General features: G+C 42.5%; 2 protein-coding genes across 2 annotated transcripts; one reads left to right on the forward strand and one right to left on the reverse strand.

Annotated features, from left to right (window-relative positions):
• Positions 1-3,882: 3,882 nt before the first annotated feature.
• On the forward strand, positions 3,883-15,851 carry tuft1a (tuftelin 1a). Its single transcript, XM_070967208.1, has 12 exons — positions 3,883-4,128; positions 10,637-10,717; positions 11,738-11,839; positions 11,933-12,019; positions 12,256-12,306; positions 12,446-12,532; positions 13,485-13,595; positions 13,718-13,941; positions 14,045-14,150; positions 14,251-14,334; positions 14,480-14,574; positions 14,738-15,851. The coding sequence occupies exons 1-12, from the start codon at positions 4,069-4,071 to the stop codon at positions 14,808-14,810; spliced, it is 1,161 nt and encodes a 386-aa protein (XP_070823309.1). The 5' UTR covers positions 3,883-4,068; the 3' UTR covers positions 14,811-15,851.
• Positions 15,852-15,953: 102 nt separating this feature from the next.
• Positions 15,954-20,002, reverse strand: c7h1orf43 (chromosome 7 C1orf43 homolog). The gene is made up of 7 exons (XM_070966424.1): positions 19,714-20,002; positions 18,905-19,006; positions 18,645-18,753; positions 18,457-18,510; positions 18,180-18,346; positions 17,459-17,517; positions 15,954-17,339 (listed from the first exon to the last, which is right to left on the reverse strand). The coding sequence occupies exons 1-7, from the start codon at positions 19,774-19,776 to the stop codon at positions 17,117-17,119; spliced, it is 777 nt and encodes a 258-aa protein (XP_070822525.1). The 5' UTR covers positions 19,777-20,002; the 3' UTR covers positions 15,954-17,116.
• Between the last annotated feature and the right edge of the window lie 97 nt (positions 20,003-20,099).

Consider the following 20,099-nt stretch of genomic DNA (forward strand, 5'->3'; position numbering starts at 1 on the left):
CAGAGCTGAGAGATGTTTCTAAAATGAAGTCTGACGTCAGAAGATGATCCCACCTGTAACACCTGCGACTGTTGATCCAAGTCTCCTCTAAATCTGAAGAAAGTCTCAGTACGGTAATGGGAAGAAATCCACACCTTTATGCTTCACGCCAAAACATTTTTATGACTTCAGGCATTTGTTTTTCCTGCGTTTTTAAAAAGAGATCAAAGTCAGCACCCTGGAGGGAGACTTCACAGCTCATCTGGATATTTATGTGTTTACATCCTCTCTGGCACATTGGTACTCATAACAAGACCATGTTTGACCATTTTGAGACACCGCAGTGGCGTCGACTGTGCAGGTCTGTTGCTGGTTTTGACAGACTTTCTGTACCTCCCATGGTGCTATTGTGTGACTGATCTACAAAAGACCTGAAAAGAGAACTCTTCCCTTCCTGGTTCCCGGGAATTGAACTTTAAATTATTTACTTGGAACAAATTTGTTTAAGTTGAAGTCACACCTTCAATATTTGCTATGGAACCAAGTGCCACATCCCTGATACTACACCAGTGTAACCAAACCTGTACAGTGCCAACATGTTGTGTTCAGTACCTGTTTTTCTAGCCTGTAAAATGTGAGTGAACATATTTTCCATGGGTGGAATTAGGTTTCCGTACCATTCCAGCTTTCCAAGCGTAACTCTCAACCCGAAAGCCAATCTGGCATGAGCTGGGTGTGCTGTGTTTTGGAATCACGCTATGTTTGCTGTTATTGCATATGGTCGTTTAGAAAGAACGCAGCCCTGCGGTAATATTTCCATCTGCCTCCAGGTGTTCCACACGTGGAAATACAAGTCTTTCAGGCTTGGATGCAGTAGTTCAGACCAAACGACACATGTGCTTCAATTGTTCTGTAGTGATTAAGATTCAACAAATAAAAACAGAAGAAGCAGCTGAAAAGACATCGTTTTATACGTCAGTGCTATAAATATCCTGCGTTCAACAGCGCATGACTGTCAGGGCTGTGGTCAGAAACGCCGAGGCCATGACGACACAAAGAACATCTGGATCTGATTGAATTAGCGAGGTGTTATATAATTATATTTTGTGCATTTTTTACTTAAATGAAGCAGTTCTTAGATGGGAAACTCACTGGAAATCAACAGGTACCCACAAACTCAATATTCTCCATTTTCTGTTCTATACAATTAGTGTAAAATTACAAAATTCAATCAAGCAAATTGAATGAATTTCTAAAGTCTCTGTGTTGCTCAGAATTCAATTCTTTTTATCAAATTTAAATCTAATAAGTGTAATAAAACTGCAATGGGCATTAAAAGATTTTTAGATTATTAACTGTGGGATGTAAATGCTCCCCGTCCAGGCTGATGAAACTCTTTCAGAATACAGAGCACCTCATGACCTCAGTGTTATCAGTGACTCTGATGACAATAAAGGAGTGGAGAGGATGAAAGGATGACTTTTACATAAGAAAGGTCATGTTTTCATATGTGCTAAACTATGACAACAGCTGTAGTGTCATCATTATTTTCGAGAAAGCAGCATCACTCTGACTCCATGTAACCTTAGAGCACTTATAACTTTTATTTCCAAACAAGCAAAATATGAACTTTTTCTGTCCTTTCCTGTTTATTGGTCAGTTTTCTGCTCTGTGCTTCAGGTCATCTGAATGAAGCTTTTAATGGTTGCACTCAGACAAAAACCAGTGGACTGGTGACCTTACTGTTATTATTAATTGATTTATTTAAAATAATATTTCATTCAGCATCTCTTTGTTCCTTTGGGCACTAACCACACAGCTCTGTCATTATGAGCGTCTACCAAAGAGTCCTGATTTCCTTTTAAAGTAAAAGAAAAAGCCATGTTCACAATCCTAATCATGGTGAAATAAAAGACATTCTATCTCTTTTTATGGACAGGAACAATGTGTACAACTTGAAAAGTAAAACATTTATAATATCAAAAAGACAATATTTAATTAAAGAATGAAGAAATCGTAAAATGAAAAAATGGCGGTAAGCAAACAGTTACATAACATGCAGTTCAGTTCTTGTCGAACTAGATTAGACCTGCTCACTGCAGTGGTGGAGACGTACTTTTGTCTGGTGGATCCTTTTCTTGCTGACTTATGTTCACAAGAAAATAAAGTATTTCCTATACACTTCAACGTGCACACACTTTTTGGATCCTTCTGCTTCTGGACACTGCAGCGCTGGGATCGTTTTTCAAACCTAACACACTTCAATAGAGTGCTATAGAGGACTCATTCAGGTCTTTCAACAAGATATCATAACTCAAAGCGGGCTCGACCAGATACCATGGAGAAGACCACTGAAGTCGCACCAGAAGAGATGGCGTGTGAATCGGGATTGTGACTCACGCCATAGTCTCAGACGTGAATGCATATCAACACACAGACCTCTCAGAAGCGTCTGCTGTCTGATCTGTGGATCAGCGTGTCTGAGCGTGGTCACCTGTGTGATGGAAACACATGATTATGGCTCAGCACCTGGGACACATGATGACATACCTTTGTAGGGTTGTTTGTTAGTGTTCTGGTTTTGTGGACGTGTCCGTGTGGGATAACCTCATTCCAAATGATAAATCAGCCATTAAAGACAATAACACCCACTCACTACATTCTTGGTTAGTTATCTATTGTAGGTAAGAGCTGCCTTGAAACATTGAACTGTTAAACACTTTCTGTGTGTGTGTGTCGTTTCAGCTGCATGGTTCAGATTCACTTAGCGTCATCCCTTGTCTGCCACCATGAGCTGTTGTTTGCTCCTCAACAGCCATTAATGCCATTAAAGTCTTTATCCAATTTGAGGTCAGTGCCGGCCTGGATCAGCTGCTGCTGCTGGAGTCAGCTGAATGCCACCAGAGAAACTCTCAGCCTGTTACTTGTGTTACTTATCGTCTTGTTTCTCCTGTGTGACTTCATGAATACTAGAAATATGTTGTAAATATGGACCTCTATGTCATGATTACGCTGCAGAGTTTGACTTTTCTCAATGTGTTTCCCCACAGTCTAGCTTCAACTGCTCTCCATTCAACTTAATACTAAAAATCACCTCGCATGGACTTTTGAGGATTCCTTTTGAGGCGTCTAAACAGAATTTACTTGACTTCATACTCTTGAACTAGTCTGCACTTAATTTGTGTTGAACTTTCACTGTCCTCTGTGTGGTTATAGCACAGACTGAACAGAAAGGTCTGGGCTGTGTTACAGTGCAGTGCTCTCTGTGGCAGATCACTCATCTCAAGCAATGTCCAAGTCCCTGCAACTTCATTTAAATACTGCATGGAAATGAAGACCCTCCGGTGCCTGCATGGGACTTTAAAAACTACGCTTTGGGAAATGGTGAGCAGTGATGTAAAGTATTTCTGATCTGTCATAATGTGTTAAAAAAAAAACATTTATATTTGCAATTATATATTCATTCTGTGGAGGAAAATGTAAATAATCCCAATCAAACACCTTCAAAAAGTGCTTGCTTTAAATCACTAAATTTAATACCGTGCTCTCCTTTGTTTTGTCAGGTAATAGGAGACGCTTTTTGAACAGGGTCGATCTTAGGTTAAACCCGCTGAATGAATCATTTATTGGTAAACTGAGCGTCGTGCGCAACGCTCAGCAGCAGCTGACCGTCCACTGTCCACCACAGCCCGTAATAACATGACGATGAGGAGGATGATGACGATGAAGTTTTTGTTCCAGGAGTTGTAGCGGCGGAGACGGCAGGTACCTCCCCGCCCGGCTCCTCCACTGCTCCGCGCGGCTCCCTATTTGGCCACTTCGCTCGAGCTGTGGGCGGGCTGCTCGTGCGCTCACTCCCATCAGTGACGTGATGAGAAAAGTTTGTGCAGCGTGCTGAAAGGCAGAGACAGAGAGGCAAACACATCTCTGCACACCTTTCTGAAGGCTGAAATCAGCCGCAGCTACTGTGGACACACACCGGAGAGTTCACCCAGAGGGGCGCTTCATCCATTCATCCATTCATTCATTCGTCCGTTTGTTTGTTTGTTTGTTCGTGTGTGAGGAGTATTTATTTCACTTCTGTCGAAGATGAACGGAGTGACGAGGAGTCTGTGCACATTTGAGGACTTCAGAAACCAGGAGCATGGGGTGAGTGGCTCGATATTACTCACTATTTGTCGGATTTCTCACTTTTCTCAGTTTGGAAGTCTCCCCGAGTTTGTGCGTGTTTGGCCTTATTTCCTGTTTGGGTGCATTGTGGTAAAATGAGTCTTTGCGCTCTAATTTTTAGGTGTCTTGATTCTTTGTCAGATAAAAACATGTTTCACTTTTATTTTTTATTAATTTACACGAGCCTGGTGTGTTGTGTAGCCTGGATTAGAGGCCCTGAGTGATTCAGTGATTCTGTCACTGATCTTCAGGCTTCATTGCTCTAAGTGCAGCATTAACTATTAGTAAGTCTCTGGTCTTGTGGTAATTAAAGCATTAGCCGCCACCCCCTTCCCCCGAAGTCCCAACACACACATAAAGGCAAAAGCTCAGAATTAGTCCTAATAACATCTGTGCCTGTCACAGGTGCCTTCTGGCCACATCACTGAAGGGCTTACAGTTGCAGTTGTGACAGACAGTGAAGGCAGCTCAGGAGACAAACCCGTGAAAGCTCTGCCTGTGCGGTGTGTGCACCACCTGTGCCTGTGAAGTTTTGTTAAACAGGATTAAACATCACACATCCTTGATTTGCACGCTCGGTTAGATGAGCTATCAGCAGCTCTTGTCATACAGTAGATGGGCTTTATCTTCTGCCTGTGGCTGCTATGGTTTAATCATTCACAGCGTCTGACTTGAGAAAGCAAACCGTTGTTAACCTGCACTGAGGTTTATGAGGTTGCGGGCAACTTGACACTTTCACCCTGCCAGCAGCGATGGATCCGCTGAGCTCATATCAGATGATATTCTCTAAAGAGGGTCATGCAGTCTGAACCGTGCTTACAGAAAATACAGGCTGAGTATGTTAAGACAGAATTTGAGAGCCATATTTTACATTTGGGTCAGAGTTTTGGACTTGAATATCAGTAACTGTTGTGTAACCTTACAACTGCCAAAAGGTCAAAGTGCAGCAGCTCCACTCACACCTAATAAACTGATTGTTTCTGCTGAGGAATGTGTCATGAAGCAATAAGTGAAACTCCGTATTTTCGCAGCGTCTGTTTATTCTATGACTATCCGTAGATTTTAACATTATAACATGGGACTGACAGCACATTTGCATGAGCTTCATACAGAACACGAACGCATCTTTATCAGAGTCCAATGCAATAGTCAAATAACCACAGCCCTTCAGAATTTCCATATCTGATCACCGTGTGGGACTATACAAAGCTTATGTATTTACGTCACCTTCACATGTAACATTCCCGAATGGCTGTACTGAGCAAAAAATGACATCTTTAACTGTTCATCAGGTCTGTAAGGATACATGGGGAGAAGGAATGTGCCTGTTGTAGCAGAGAAAGGCCTTCAGTGGTTCCTTTGTAGTTTTGTTCTGTGTGTTTCCTGGAACTGAGATGATAGTATCTGAACAGAAAAACCAGGAGAAACGTCCAGGCCTGGCTTTGAAACAACATTTCCCACAAAGTTTATTATAGTGACCAAAATTCAGATTTTGCAGTTATTATTTGAAAACCGTTTCAAACTTGTGACGCAGCGTCTCCTCCCTCAAACCTCATCGGAGGCTTGAGGAGATTGTTTTCTTTTTCCATGAGTTGGCTTTTTAAATAATGCCATGATGATCCGTCCAGACGTTTGGTTTCTCTGCGTTGTGTGACTGAACACATTTCCACTGACTTGCCTCATCCTCAGTCGTAGTCAGGAGTGTGTGACGTGAGTGGCTGGGAGTGAGCCAAATATGACATATGAACGCATGAATGTAAAGGAGCGCCTGGAATATGTCAGAGCACACCTGGTTTGCACGCCACACGGAGCAGGAAAAGAGATTCATAGTAAGATGCTTGTAAAAATGAGTCTCACATTCCTGGACTGGCGGGTTTTTTACCTTCGCGCTCATTCAGGATCTCACATGATGGTGAAACACAAGCAAACCCTTCACACCTCAGCTTGTCTCTTCCCTTTAAAGTTTACGTAACCTTTGACTTAACACTTTAGTTTGTACAGACTGACTCAAGGGCCAAGCCTTACAGACAGGCAACCATACCCTCCACGACTCAGGGAGCTCAAAACAAAAGAATTTAATCACAAGACAGGACGCTAACAACTGTTTTCATTGTTGATTAATCTCCTAATTGTTTCCTTCATTAATCATTTAGTAAAAAAAGTGACGTCTTGTCCAGCGAACAGTCCAGAGCTCAATGGTATTCCATTAACTTTCAATTCAGTTAATCTTTCACCTTTAAGAAGCAGGAATTTGCAAAAGTTTGACATTGTTGCTTGAAATCACTCAGTTAAGTGACCAATAATTGCAGCTAAATAGCAGTAAAACTCACTAGCACCTGCTAAAGTTGAGCACTGAACCTCAGTATTTTCTGAGCACTAACCAAAGAGTCAAGTTAGAGATGCTTTGTTTGTCTTACTTTTATGAAGTATTTCCTGATGTTAGTCATAACTTTAGTTTAGACTGTGTTTTATTAACTTCCTGTTCAGCAGCTTAATGTATGTTAAGGCAACTTTAAACACAGATGTGCTGAGGCAAGTTGTGCTGATGATTAAAAAAAAAAAAGCCTTTGTAGAAAAACCTGTTTATATTCATAGTAAGGTACCGAAACTCGGGTATGGTATAGAAACAACTGACAGGTTTCGTGCAGGACCGGCCCGAGTCGGCTCGCACCTGCTGCCTCGGATTGTGGAGGTTTATAATGCAGCTGGACAGAAGACAAAAGTGACATCTGTGCAGCAGGTACAGGAAAGCAGTGATTGACACTAAACCTGCAGGCAGGCGAGTTTTCCTGTTTAAAGCCGTGATACCATCTGAAATCTGAAAGCAACATCTGAAACAATCTCATATCAAATATCTTTGTAAGTGGCTCTAAAGGGCATTTTGTTGTTCTCCATACGAGCAGCATTCCCGGGTTGGTAGTCACTTCTCAGCTAATTTAACTCGGATGATTTACAGACCTCCTGGTCCAAAACAAAAGCGTCCTCATACTCTTTAAGCTTTTCAGCCTGCCTGTACCCCGTGATCTTTTGTGCCCATTGTCGGTGCACCCAGCAGTGTGTGTGTGTGTGTGTTTGTGTGTGTTTGTGTGTGTGTGTACTTAGTTTCAGGTTTCTATCCTGTTATAAAAGCAGTGTGTACTTCAGTCTGCTGTGTATATCTCTGTGTGTATTTTCCCATGTGTGAGAGTGTGTATGCGTGCATGCATTCGTCACGTCCGCAAGCGCATCCAACCAGTCCCTTTGTCTGTGTTCCCGGGAAGTCTAGTATTACAGGTTGTCTTTGAAGGGGGGGCAACGGCGGCATTTCTTGTGTGTGTGTGGATTTAAAGGAAAGTAGGTTGTGGAGCTAGTGTGTAAATAGTCCATGGCAGAGCGAGGATTAGCTGAGCCTTTGGCTGGTTGTCTATGAAGGGCCATGATGGATTCCTCCTTAACAACCCTCTCACTGTTCCCTTTTTCTCCCCCCTCCTCTCTTCTCCCCCATAATTGCTGAGCCTTATGAGAGCTTTCAGGTGTCTGTAATCTGAGAGGAAAGCATGCCGAACAAGAGGGGAGTTTTTGGCTGTCATTTCCCTGAGTTTTGTTTGTCGTAGTTGGACCCACACCCCAACAATTAGGCTATTTCCTTCGCCTTTTTAATTGGTCTTGTTCCCAGTTTACCCTCTTTCAGTCCCATCGGTCGCTCTCTGCTTCTTCCTCTATTACTGTACTTCCTGGACAGATAACCAGCTAATCACGAAGGCTTTCTGTATTCCATGGAACGCATGACATTTTCTTTTATAACCTCTCACTGCTTTTTATCATGGCTTTATACAACACGACCCACAACACAGCCCTGTTCATTTCCTCTGTGTGGCTGATGTCAAAGCAGTTTCTATCCAGAGGGAGAGATACAGTAGAAGTGCTTCTATTCACTTTAGTTTCTGCTCTTACTGTAAACTGCAAAAAGCAACTTAGTTTAAAGTAGGGCTGCAACTCCTGATTTTTTTCTCCGTTAATTGTTTGGTCTATGAGATGTCAAAAACAATCATTAGTTTCCAAAAGCCCAACGAAATGTCATCAGATGTCTTACTTTGTCAAACAACAATCAAAAGCCTGAAGATGTTCACTTTATTCACATAAGACAAAGAAAACAGCAAATCCTCACAGCTGAAACACAGACATGTTTGACATTTATGTCTGACAAATTGACTAAAACAATGAATCGATTATTAAATTAGTTGTCCATCATTTGTCCAATCAACTAATTGTTTCAGCTCGAGTTTAAAGGACCAGTGTGTTGGATTTAAAGGGATCTACAGCCACACATGGAGTACAGTGTTTATATGTTATACAGTTATGTTTTGATTACCTTAGAATGAGCTCTTAATATCTCTTTATATACTGTGTTTCTACAGTGGCCCTGAACGGACACACCAAGCACCGGCTCTGGAGGGTGCTCATGTTCATGTTTTTCTTAGCCACCGTAGCTAGATCACTGATAGATGCCACTAAGTCCTCCACACTAAAAGCTAGTTGTTGTTGTTGTTGTTGTTGTAATCAGCAGGTGAAACACTGTCACCTGGACACTGAGGCTGATCTGGAGCTTTCCATCATTCTGATGACTGTAAATGTTCAAATTTCCATTTTTTTCTGGGCTTTTTAAGTATTTTTTGATGGAAAATTTGGCAAACTCCATCTACTAATGAAGCTCATGCAATATGATTGAAAACAGCTACTAAATTTCTTTTTTCTTTTCTCTTTTCTTTTTATTAGCTGATTTGTTTTAGTAATTTTGTATTGAGGGGGAGGATTTTATATAAGCCCAGTGGGCTTCTTTTCCTCTCCTGCACAACTATTCGCCTTTGTATTATTATTTGTGTTGTTTTATTATTGTGCATATGAATTAAAAAAAAAAAAAAAAATAGACCTTGAGGTAACGTTGTTTTGTCAGCTGCTAAAAAAATGTCTTTTGCAGTCTCATCAGGACACGCAAGGACATTCAGAGGCGGAGCCTTTTGTATTTCAAAGGGTGAAATAGGGACAAACAAATGATGGCGCCCTCTTACCCACTTCTGTGTAATCGGTTGCATGTGTTCATTTGTTTGTGTTTATGGTTTTTAACAGAGGAAAACATTGCTGGCATTTCTGTTTCCTCACCTGTTGCATGTCTGAGCTGAAAGGAGGACACAGTGCACACACACAGGAAAATAAACAGAAGTTGTGTTGGCTGGAATTTGTTATATCATGCCTCTGACCCCCTCCCTCGCATCCGCATACTTACACACACTCACACACACACACACACACACACACACACACACACACACACACACACACACACACACACACACACTCACTGGGTATCACTTACAAGGGGGTTCCCTGTGCCGGAGGACACACACCCAGCCACGTCCCGGTCGGTCGAGACTTTTCCTGTTACAGTGACTTCTTTGTACTTAGTTGAGTCCTTTCTTTTCATGCTAGTTTCTCGTCTACTTTACAAATTCAGATTTTTAAAACAAAAACACGAGGAGCTCTGAAAATATGATGTTTTCTTATCATTTAAACCAGCCCACAATGCGTACAACTACAGCTGAAACGATTCGCTGATTAATCAATTGGTCGATTGACCAAAAAATGAGTTTCTAACTATTTTAATAACTTTGAGTCATTTTTCATGTAAAAAAGTTTCATGGTCCCAGCTTCATAAATGGGATCATTGGCTGATTTTCCTTTCAGTTATTTTGATCATTTCAATTTGTTTTTGATATTTTGGATTTTTGTACTCATGTGTTTATCAAGAAAACAATCAGCCGATCTATCCATAATGATAATAATCATCAGTTTCAGTCTGATCTGCTCAATAAAAATGAAATTTTCCCGATTATACTTTCAATACAGGACTTTTAATCGAGTACTTTTACAGTTTTAGTACATTAACTGAAGTAAAGCCTCTGAGTGCTTCCACAGCTGGAAAAACCAGGAGGGCGTCTGTGTTTGTGCTTTTTGAAGCGCCCGTCGAGCGTTGGATCTGTGCATTGTTTTGTCTCCTCCCTCTCATATTGTTCATGTTCCAGATAGTTTACGGCCGCTGCAAGGTTGTGTTGCCATGGAAATGTTCCGTCTTGCTTGACATTACATTTTCTGCCCACTTTCCCAGAAATCCAGTCAGCGCTTCCAATTGGCTGCGAGCGCCTGGAGAGTTTCCGCCTAAAGTCCCTCTGACGTCCATAGCACACACTTTAAATGAAACAATCTGTCTCTGTGCAGCTGTGAAAAAACTTTTGCTTTCTGTCTGACGCTCGTACCCCTCTCTCTCACTGGTTACTGCCCCCTCGCTCCCTCCCTCTCTCTTTCATTCAGTGAGTATGACTCAGTCTCTCCTCCTCTTTTTTTTTTCCCCCTGTCCTCCCTCAAAGTAGTCCTCAATCACTCTCTCCATCACATAACGGTCTCTTTGTGGACGTACTTCATCGTCGTCTTTCTTTGCTCCTTCTTTATTCAGGACGGGTGCAGGCGACTGCGGCTCACACTGCACAACAACCAGAGCCAAGCGACCCAGAGCACAGAGCAGCACAGGGACAAGGTAAGAACTTCCTGCATAACTTAGGTTGTAACCTGCACTGTAACACCAGAGGAGAGGAGGGAGTCTGAGCTGGAGGAGATGAATATCTGCATCACTGTTTTAAATGCTTACTTTGGATACTTGAGGGCAAAACACCTGCTTCAAGATATTTTACTATATTTAAAAATGAATCCTCGTCTTTAATGGATACACTGTTGTAGTAATAGCCTGCCATTTCAGCAGTAGTACTATTTCCTTTAGAGGCAAAAGTGTTCATCGTCCCGGCCATGTTTGGATCTGAGGGTTCGGACAGTTAATCCTCTCAGTGATCGTGAGGAATTATCTGAGAGCTGCCGTACATACACACACATTTTCCTACACACAAACTGTACAGAGACCCAAACTGCTTGCAGACATGCCGTAGATGCCATCAGCTTTTCATGCGAGCGGTTCCCACAGAAGTCCACTCAAAACGTCTCAAGACAACCATTGTTCTACCAAAACCAGCGCCAAAACTTTGGGGAAAAAAACGGGACCACCAGAGCGGCAGTTACGTAACATCTCCCCACCTTCTTCTGCGTGTCTCTCCCTCTTTCCGCTCATGGTTTTGACCAAATCAGACTTCCAAAGAAGCACCAGATGTTTATGGGTTAGCCTCCATAGTGATTATGCCTAAATGCTTCAGCCTCCTGATTATAGAGACGCGCAGTCAGTCACACACTCACACGGGTCATTTTCTCAGGACAAGGCTGAGATAAGAAATATGTTTCTTGATGAATGCAGTTTTGCCTTGTAATAGTTTAATTGCATCAGACATTCCTGATGGATGTTTCACAATCACTGTTAAACAGAGGTGCTCCCGGCTGTCCTTCCAAATGTTGTGTTGCAATATTGCTCAGAAACTCCTCCCTCCAGCGTTAGCGAAGCGCAGAGACGTCACTCGTTTTCTCATATGATGTTTGGAAATGTCTCACACCCATCCACCCATGCTCATTCAATACACCACAAGCCGCATTGTTAACTCTGCTCTCTGACCTCCAGCCAATCGGACGTGCGTTTGCACTGGTGCAGCCGGCCAGTGACAGGACAGCTCTGACCCCTGAACCAGTCAAATCTACAGAGGAGCAGGTGGAGGTTATCAAGGTGGGTGTGGCTCTTATTTGTGGAGAAATAAATGGTGTCGTCTCGCTTCATGGTCGCACTGGTGTTAAACACGCGTGTCTCTCCCTGTTGCAGGTTTATCTCGAGGCACGCAAACAGGAGCAGCAGAAGCACCAGCAGAGCCTGAAGATGCTGTCAGATGAAGTTTCACAGATACAGGAGGTCAGTCTCTGGACAGTTTCCACAGCTCTGACTGTCTCACTAACGCTCTAGATTATGTAACAATTTGCATGTTTGCATTGTGTAAATTCCTCCTCGCTCTCTATGCCTTTGTCTCCCTCTGTTGATAAAAACAATCTTGTTAATCCTTTGGTGGAGCCTGAAACACACACATTGAAACATTTTAAAAACATATGATAATACCTCAGTAACTCACAATATGTCTGTATTTCACTCAGGTGAGGTATTGCCTGAAGTCGCTGAGGGAGCAAATGGCAGCCAAAAACAAGGTAGGCCTATTTTGAGCTGCTTTGTTGTGCCATCACCATTGTTAACCTTACATCCTGTGTGCTTAATGGTATTTCCTCCACCTCCCTCATCTCCATCTTTCACCTCTTCCCTGCTGACTTCCTCCCTTTCTCTGTCCAGCCGCTCACAAACGGGTGGAAGGTTGGAGTTCCCTTCAAAAAGAGCACCTCGTCCGCACCCAAGGGAGGAGCGAAAGCTGCCGGACAGGTGAGCGGACTCTCACATGCTCGACCTCCATTTAGAACTGTGTGTATTCAGTATACGTGTACCTCGGATGCATATCCTAGCCGCAGTCCACTGTCTGTGCTTTCCTTCGGACAGTGTGTGCCAGTGTGTGATGCCCGTAAAGCGATCGCCTCCCACAGGCCCTCGTGTTGAAGGAGGTGTAAAGTTAAAGAGAGACAAACAGAGATGTGGTATAAGGGGAAAATAAGACAGTGAGATAGTTTGAAACACTTATAGCACCCTGGGGTGTATGAAAATGTGTGAGAGAGCCATTCCAGCACACACTGTTCCCCTCCCTGCATGTGTTATTGTGTTCAGCGCCTCTGCATTGTTCCAAGCATTCCTCAGATACTCCTCCTTGGATAGTTTTGTTGTCGTCTGTGAGCCAAGCACTTTTAGCAACCACTGCCGTCTGCCTGTCAGCAATGTTTTGTACAAATTCAACAGAGCTAATACCGTTGTGTTTGGTTGAATTGTTTTTGCGCCAATTATAGCATTTATCTGTGAGTCACACCATGGCTTACTAACAGAAGTGTTGCTTCGGTGACGCATGCTGACACGCCTGTTTTGTGCATGACAGCCAAACCCAATGAGCTTGAACGAAACGAAAACAAGATTTTACATTACGTAATCATAAAAGTATCTATCTAGCGGTCTATCTCTATAGAGTGATCTAAATTAATTTCAAATATAAAATGTGTGTTTTTGCAGTATTCAGTATTTAGCAGATGCACGTTTGACAGCAGCTTTGCACATCTGGACGCTGCAGTTTCTACCCAGAGAACTGCTTAAGCTCAGTCAGGTTGCATAGGGATTGTGCCTTTTTTCAAGTTCAATCACACCTCCTTCATTGAATTGAAAGATCCGGACTCGTCCACTCTTGGTCATTACAGTAACTATCAGCTGATCTAACACTTGATTTTTGCCCTCTTAGGAAGCTGATGAAGAAGCAGAGAGAGCCAAGCTGAGGGAGGTCAGTAAGCGCTTGTATGCACAGCTCCAGGAAGCAGAGAAGAAACACCTAGAGGAGAGAGAGAGGATGCAGGTAACGGACATTTACACAGCTTATTTCTCTATTCATTATGAACCATGCAAATAATGCACAGCCCATTTTAAACAAGCCAGAGTAATAAAGCATCTCCGCCTTCCCTTTCCTGTCACTTCCAGGCTGAGGGCAGCAGGCTGAGGGAGCATCTGCGCGACCAGGAGGAGAAGTTGAAGAACACAGAAGAGGCCAGTGAGAGGAAAGACAAGCGCATAGAGGAGCTCCAGAGGTTGCTGGGAGGGATGGAGCAGGAGAGCGCCACCCTGCGGGAGACCATCCGCAGCCGCGAGGAGGAACTCCGGGAGCTGCGCAAGATCAGAGAGGAGGGCCAGAAAGGGGAGCAGAGGTCAGCTAACACACACAAACACAAACATAATACATGCTTGTTTATCAATCAGTGATGAGCAAATCAGGAGGAGTGGGCCCTAACTCCCTGTGTGGACTTTCAGGGCTGAGCAGTTGGAGAAGGAGGTGGCTGTTCTCAAAGAAAAGATCCACCATCTGGATGACATGCTGAAAAGCCAGCAAAGGAAAGTCAGACACATGATTGAACAGGTGAGACGCACATGCGCGAGACTCAAAGCACACACTTCATCTCCGTGTTCATATTTGCACAGGATTCACTCACTGTTCGACTGTGTTTGCTCGTCTGCAGCTCCAGAACTCGCGCATGGTGATTCAGGAGAGGGACCGCGTCATCAAAGAGCTGGAGGAGAGAGTGGCTTTCTTGGAGGCTGAGGTGAGCGCTGCTTATTGTCTTCTGCTGTGACAAACACGTATGGCATTTCAGTGGAATTTAGAGTGAAAGGTCAGGGTCAAGCGGCAGGAGAAAGGAAATGGTTGGTATTGGTATTCCGTGAACTGACCTCTGACCATCTGCGCAGAACCGAGAGATGCATGACCAGATGGATTACTTCCTGGGAGGACAGAGATCAAATTCCTACATTACATCAGAGCGCAACGCCCAGATCGTCTACAGGTAAATTATTTTGCCTTTTTCTCTTCTTCTTTTCAAATATTGAAAATTTCAGGCAAAGTTTACTCTTTGTTTTGATTTGTGAACATAAGATGCACACTGATTGTGTGTTTTTATGCTGCTTCAATATAAAAACAGCTCATTTCTCCTCCTCTTGTCCCCTCAGTAAACCGATCAAGCCGTCCACCTCATCTAACAAACCACTCCCTTTCATCAAAGTCATCGAGATCAAGTCATGAAGCGACTGCGCAGAAGGAAGACACAGAAACTGAACCACCACACCTTTTCAATACAGACTGAAACCGAACAGCACCACATCTGATGGCATGAATATTTGGGGCGTCAGAGCTGAGCTTGCTCGACTGCAACTACATCAACACTTCCACTAACGCGCATCAACCGCAAACGCTTTTGAAGGAAATGTTGTGGCGTTTGGCGACACACGCACTGGGGCTTGCTGTGCCTGTGTGTACATAATGAATGAGTGTGTATGTCAGCTTTAATGTAGATACATTAAGCGTACTGATTGAGCTGATGTGCATTTGAAGTTGTACATATAATCTGTGTACTGTATGCAAAGCGTTTCCTTGCCCTGCCCTGTTTGGATTTTTTTTTTTTAACCTTTGAGTTTACGACATTGTTGTATCAAAACAGAACTGTTGAGCGAAGTGCAGGATGGCAGACCTTTTGCCAAAGTGGGTTATGACATTTTGAAGAGTGTGTATACATCAATGTAGCAAACATGGCTAACTAAGCTAAATGTTATATGTAAAAATCATTATCCACAGGATCTCCATCCTGTGCGCTTGTACTCATTAGTCACTCATTAATGACTCTGTTCACCGTGCTGAGTGAACGGTGCTTTAAACGTGTAAATACTGACTCTGTAAGGTCAACACTATGTGATGAAAAGAGCTGTTTTTAATAAAAAATGTTTTTTAAGTCCCAAACAATATGGCACTTTATGAAACCGAGAAGCAGCAGGAAGAAGGACCGTGTCAGTGGGGATGAAGGCGACATTGCTGCTGCACAGAAGTTTCATTATTGCACATATTTCTTGTAGAGCATTTCAGTTCCCTGTCATTTTGTAAACGGTCACCGTGTGTTGTAAATAATATTAATGAATGTGATTTGATGGTTTCATTTCTGCCTAACAGCTTTCCCCTTTGTATTTATTTATGTTAAATAAAACCTCTAGAGAGGTTGTAATATTTTTTCTTAAGTATATTCTTATCTGTTATCTGTGTTTGTGGCTCTCAGAATAAATCACTGAAAATGAGTAGTAGCTTCTTTTGACTTCTTACTGGACTCATGCCACACTTTCAAGTAGGTTACTATAAAGGGGGCGCCCCCTGCTGGACACTATACACTGTACAAACTTTGAATGTTACTGTTTTATTTGGATGGCAACTTGAACAATAAGCACCACAGGCAATAAAATTATTCAGGCATGAAAATACCTCCTTGAAACTCCTGAATACCAAATGAAACACACAGTTCAGACATCAGAGGGCCAGTTTACCTCTACAAAAGAGAAAAGTCACATTCCCCCCGATGCAATACCTCACATTCAGAATGCATTAACGCACTGGAATTCTGTTAAATTACATTGCACTGAAAAAAATGATTAAATCAAAAGAGCACTTAACGATCAAAATTCATTAAATCAAGTATGGCTTCTGTAAAACAAATGCTTGAGGCTCAAAACATCATTCACACACATACAGCACACAAGACGTAAACATAAGTGACAGAACTGGATGTTTCCTCAGTGTGAGACAACCATTAAAAGTACACTATGCAGGAATTGTGGGCTACTGTTAATAAATGAACAGTTGTTGACACTGTGGCCGCATTTTCACGGCCACCTCACCTGCACGCTGTTTTTGGCTGGGGGCTACACATTCACCACCCAAAGGCTGCAGGCCAGAAACGTCTTGAATTCAGCAAAATAACAAGAAAACAGAGGCAGCGAGCAGGGTCTCTGCAGATAGACACACCATCACACACATCTAGTGGGTCAGAGCTGATGACTGAGGAGGATTGCTTTTGAGTCTATACAATGTTTCTTTATGGAAATCCTGCATAGCATACCTTTAACACTGGTTTTCTCTACAATCATTGTTAACTATTAGCATGTTTAAATACAGTTGGTTAATTGTAACAAGTCTGCATAGGCCTTTACATTGTGCAATAAATACTGATTGTCATATGCCATTGCATAGCCCCATAACCCTGGTTTTGTTTTGGTCATATCAACCCTACTTACTATAGTCACTTACTATAGTCATTTTTCTATCCAGTCATAGCACTCATACATGCATTAATACAGGATATACGCATAAGCTACACTTAGGCAAAAAGCACTGCTGTGCCAGTAGTCTGATATGCACTTTACTGTAAACCAGGCAATACGTGTTAGCATATGAAGGCAGTGCTTGACTCTAAACTACTTGACTCTGACCCGTCGCCATCCATAGGCACTTTAATCACTGGCAGCTCCACCTTGTCCTTGACCTTTCTTTTGGACAGGCATCACAGATGTTCAGAACGAACTGTCCAGAGTGTTGTAGTTGTCTTTGAAGTTCTTCAGCTCCAGGAAGTGTCTGGGCCGCTTGCTGCGCTGCTGCGTTGTAGATGTGAGGTAGGTAGTTTGTGTGGGGGAGGAGCAGGAGGAGCTCGCAGGCTCTGTGGTGCTGGTCAGGTCTTTTGCTGCAGACTGGTGGTGCCGGCTCGGAGAGCTGCCGCTGCTGCTGTGTGATTTGACACTAAAAACAACGAGGGGAGAAAGGGATTGTTCCCGGTGCGTGATTAACATTCTAAGATGGGATTAGCAAAAACAGAATGCTGAATGGGAACGCTGTAAGAAACGGTTGTGTTTACTCACACAGAGGCCAGCTCAGTCAGAGCTTCCTGGTATTTCAAAAATTCCGCTTCACCAAAAGTCTAGAGACAAATCAGGAGCCAAAGATGAGACATCAGTACATTTGTCAGCTTTTCATGCACTGAACACAACAGGATGGGCTAAAGGTAAAATGCTAATCACAAGGATTCTATAGAAATGTGAAACAACTTACAGTCGGCCACATTATCGCCCACATTTGTGAAATCATGTGTGTGAAAATGGATGTTTATGGTACTAACTGCTTCATATAATGTCCTTTAAAATGTTTGCTCAATAGCCAGGATTATATTTTACATTATCATAATGTCTTTGATTATTTTTTTCCATATTACTCAAATTCAGTACTCTCTTTGCTTATTAGTTTAAAAGGCTGGATGGTTGCCATTGCACTTCATTAATGGTCTGTAATGTAGTGCCTACTTATTAATACAGGTTTCTCCTGAAGTGCAGTCATGCGTTGTTTTATTTCATTATTTTCTTTAAAGGCTGCATTGTCATTTTTCTCCCATAAAATATAATTAAATGAACTGGCTGCACTGCTTCAGATCGTTTCAATCACTTTGCCCAATGGCAGCGGGTCCTTTCTCAGCCTGTATACACTCACTTATTAATTTGGACAAAGAGCTGTGTAGCACATCATCATTATGACGTGTCTGATGACTTGATAAACCTCTTGAACACAAACCCACACAGTGACACTGACCTCTGCCCCGTGCCTTGCTTTATTGTACCCATCCAGCACCGTGTCAATGAGGGAGCTCAGACTGTCTCTGAACATGCACTGAGACTTTCGCAGCTGTAGAAGCCAGGTCCGAAGTCTTTTACCCGTCACAGCAGTGGACGACCCGCCCAGCTCACGGAAAGGGAGATCTATGGACAGGAAGTACAAGAGGTGCTGTAACAGCAGGGAAGGATTCACAGTCTGTTTATGACAAATAAAGCAAACTTAGATCAGTGACTGCAAAGACTGCGAAGCCTACCAGTGTCTCTGATGGCATCCAGGGCTCTCATCCTGTACAGGTAGTCATAGGAATCTGCAACACACACGCACGCACACAGATTCCTCTGTAAACAGGCATTAAAACTTCTCATGTCGATAGTTGCTGGACTGGAGTGTATTTGTGTATATTTGTGTGTATTTGTGTGTGAGAGCGAGTGTCCCTCTAACCAGACTGTTCTCTGTGCTTTAGCCGGTCATCATCTGGGGACAGCAGACGAGGCTCAAAGTGGATTTTCTGGACGTCGCAAAGTTTGGCTTCGATTTCTTGCCTCAGCTCCTACAGCACACACACGAGGAGAAACACCCAGGTGTAAAAACATCGTTTATAGGCAAATACTACAGAGCATCACACTGCTGGCTCGTTATCATCTCTGTGTGTGTGTGTGTGTGTATGTGTGTGTGTGTGTGTGTGTGTGTGTTTGTTTTACCTTAGGAGCATTGTGGCCAAGGGGAACATGTGGTCCTCTTCGAGACTTCATAGCAAATCGCATAATTTGTCTTTTGACAAAGATGAACAGCAAAACAAACACCTGGAGGACAGTCAAGAGTCTCAGTTTAAAGATATTTTGCAGCTTTTTTTAAGTGAACAGGATGCCAGTGGATAACAAACAGAACCAAGTAATAATATAAAATACACACAAATTAGTAAATACATAAACAATTCAAGAAACAAATTAAAATAGAAAAAGGTCACATTGAACTTACTGCTTTACCTTTAGCTGTTTTTGCATAATTTCATCATCTTTATTAAATTTGTTCTTATGAATGTGGAATTCTGAAACATTATTATTTTTACCTTTGTTTATTCTAGGAAGTGTAACAGACATGAAAGAAACAAGTGAAAATTGAGATAATTAAATAATAATGATAATAAAAATGAAACACTTAACTGCACTAATAATGTGATCCCTGAAAACATATAACAGTGCATGACAATTTACACCGATGTTAACAAAAAAAACCTGGATGAAGTTGTCAAAATAATGGGAAATGTTTGCAAACCCATGCTGCATTAAATCTGATCTGGGAGTCTTGACATGAGCGCTTACATTCACTCAGTTTGGCTCTTTGAGATATATTGCATCTAGACGCTATTGTGAAAATTAAGCAATTGTCAAATAATAAACTCTGTGTATCTGACAGTCGCACATTGTTGTCATCATAAGTTTTAACTTACTAACTACTACAAATTTACACTCGACCCGAATATATCATCTCCAAAGCGACAGAGACTCACCAGACTTCCGTAGGCCATAACAAGGACCACATTAATGCTTGACAGAAGAGAGTCATTCCGCATTTTGAAACCGACTTTTTACTAGGTAAAGTTAACGTTTTCTCGCCGGCAGCAGCACGTCACACGGTTGACCTTTGAAAGGCAAAAGGTTTCATTTAGGCGGCAGTATTTAAAACACATTCAACTAACGTTAGACGGAAGACACAGAACAGGGAACCTGAGTAAAATAAAGTTCTTCTGGTTGTTACATTTCACTGCCTGGACCGGTTTGTTGACTTCCGCGTTAGTCACGTGACCGGGGTGACGTCAGGTCTGACGTTTCTCTGGCCTCTTCTGCCACCTGCTGTTGAACGCTGTTTTACAGCGACCCACCCAACAAGCAAACA

This window comes from Chaetodon trifascialis, chromosome 7 (assembly GCF_039877785.1).
Source record: "Chaetodon trifascialis isolate fChaTrf1 chromosome 7, fChaTrf1.hap1, whole genome shotgun sequence".
Taxonomy (NCBI): domain Eukaryota; kingdom Metazoa; phylum Chordata; class Actinopteri; order Chaetodontiformes; family Chaetodontidae; genus Chaetodon; species Chaetodon trifascialis.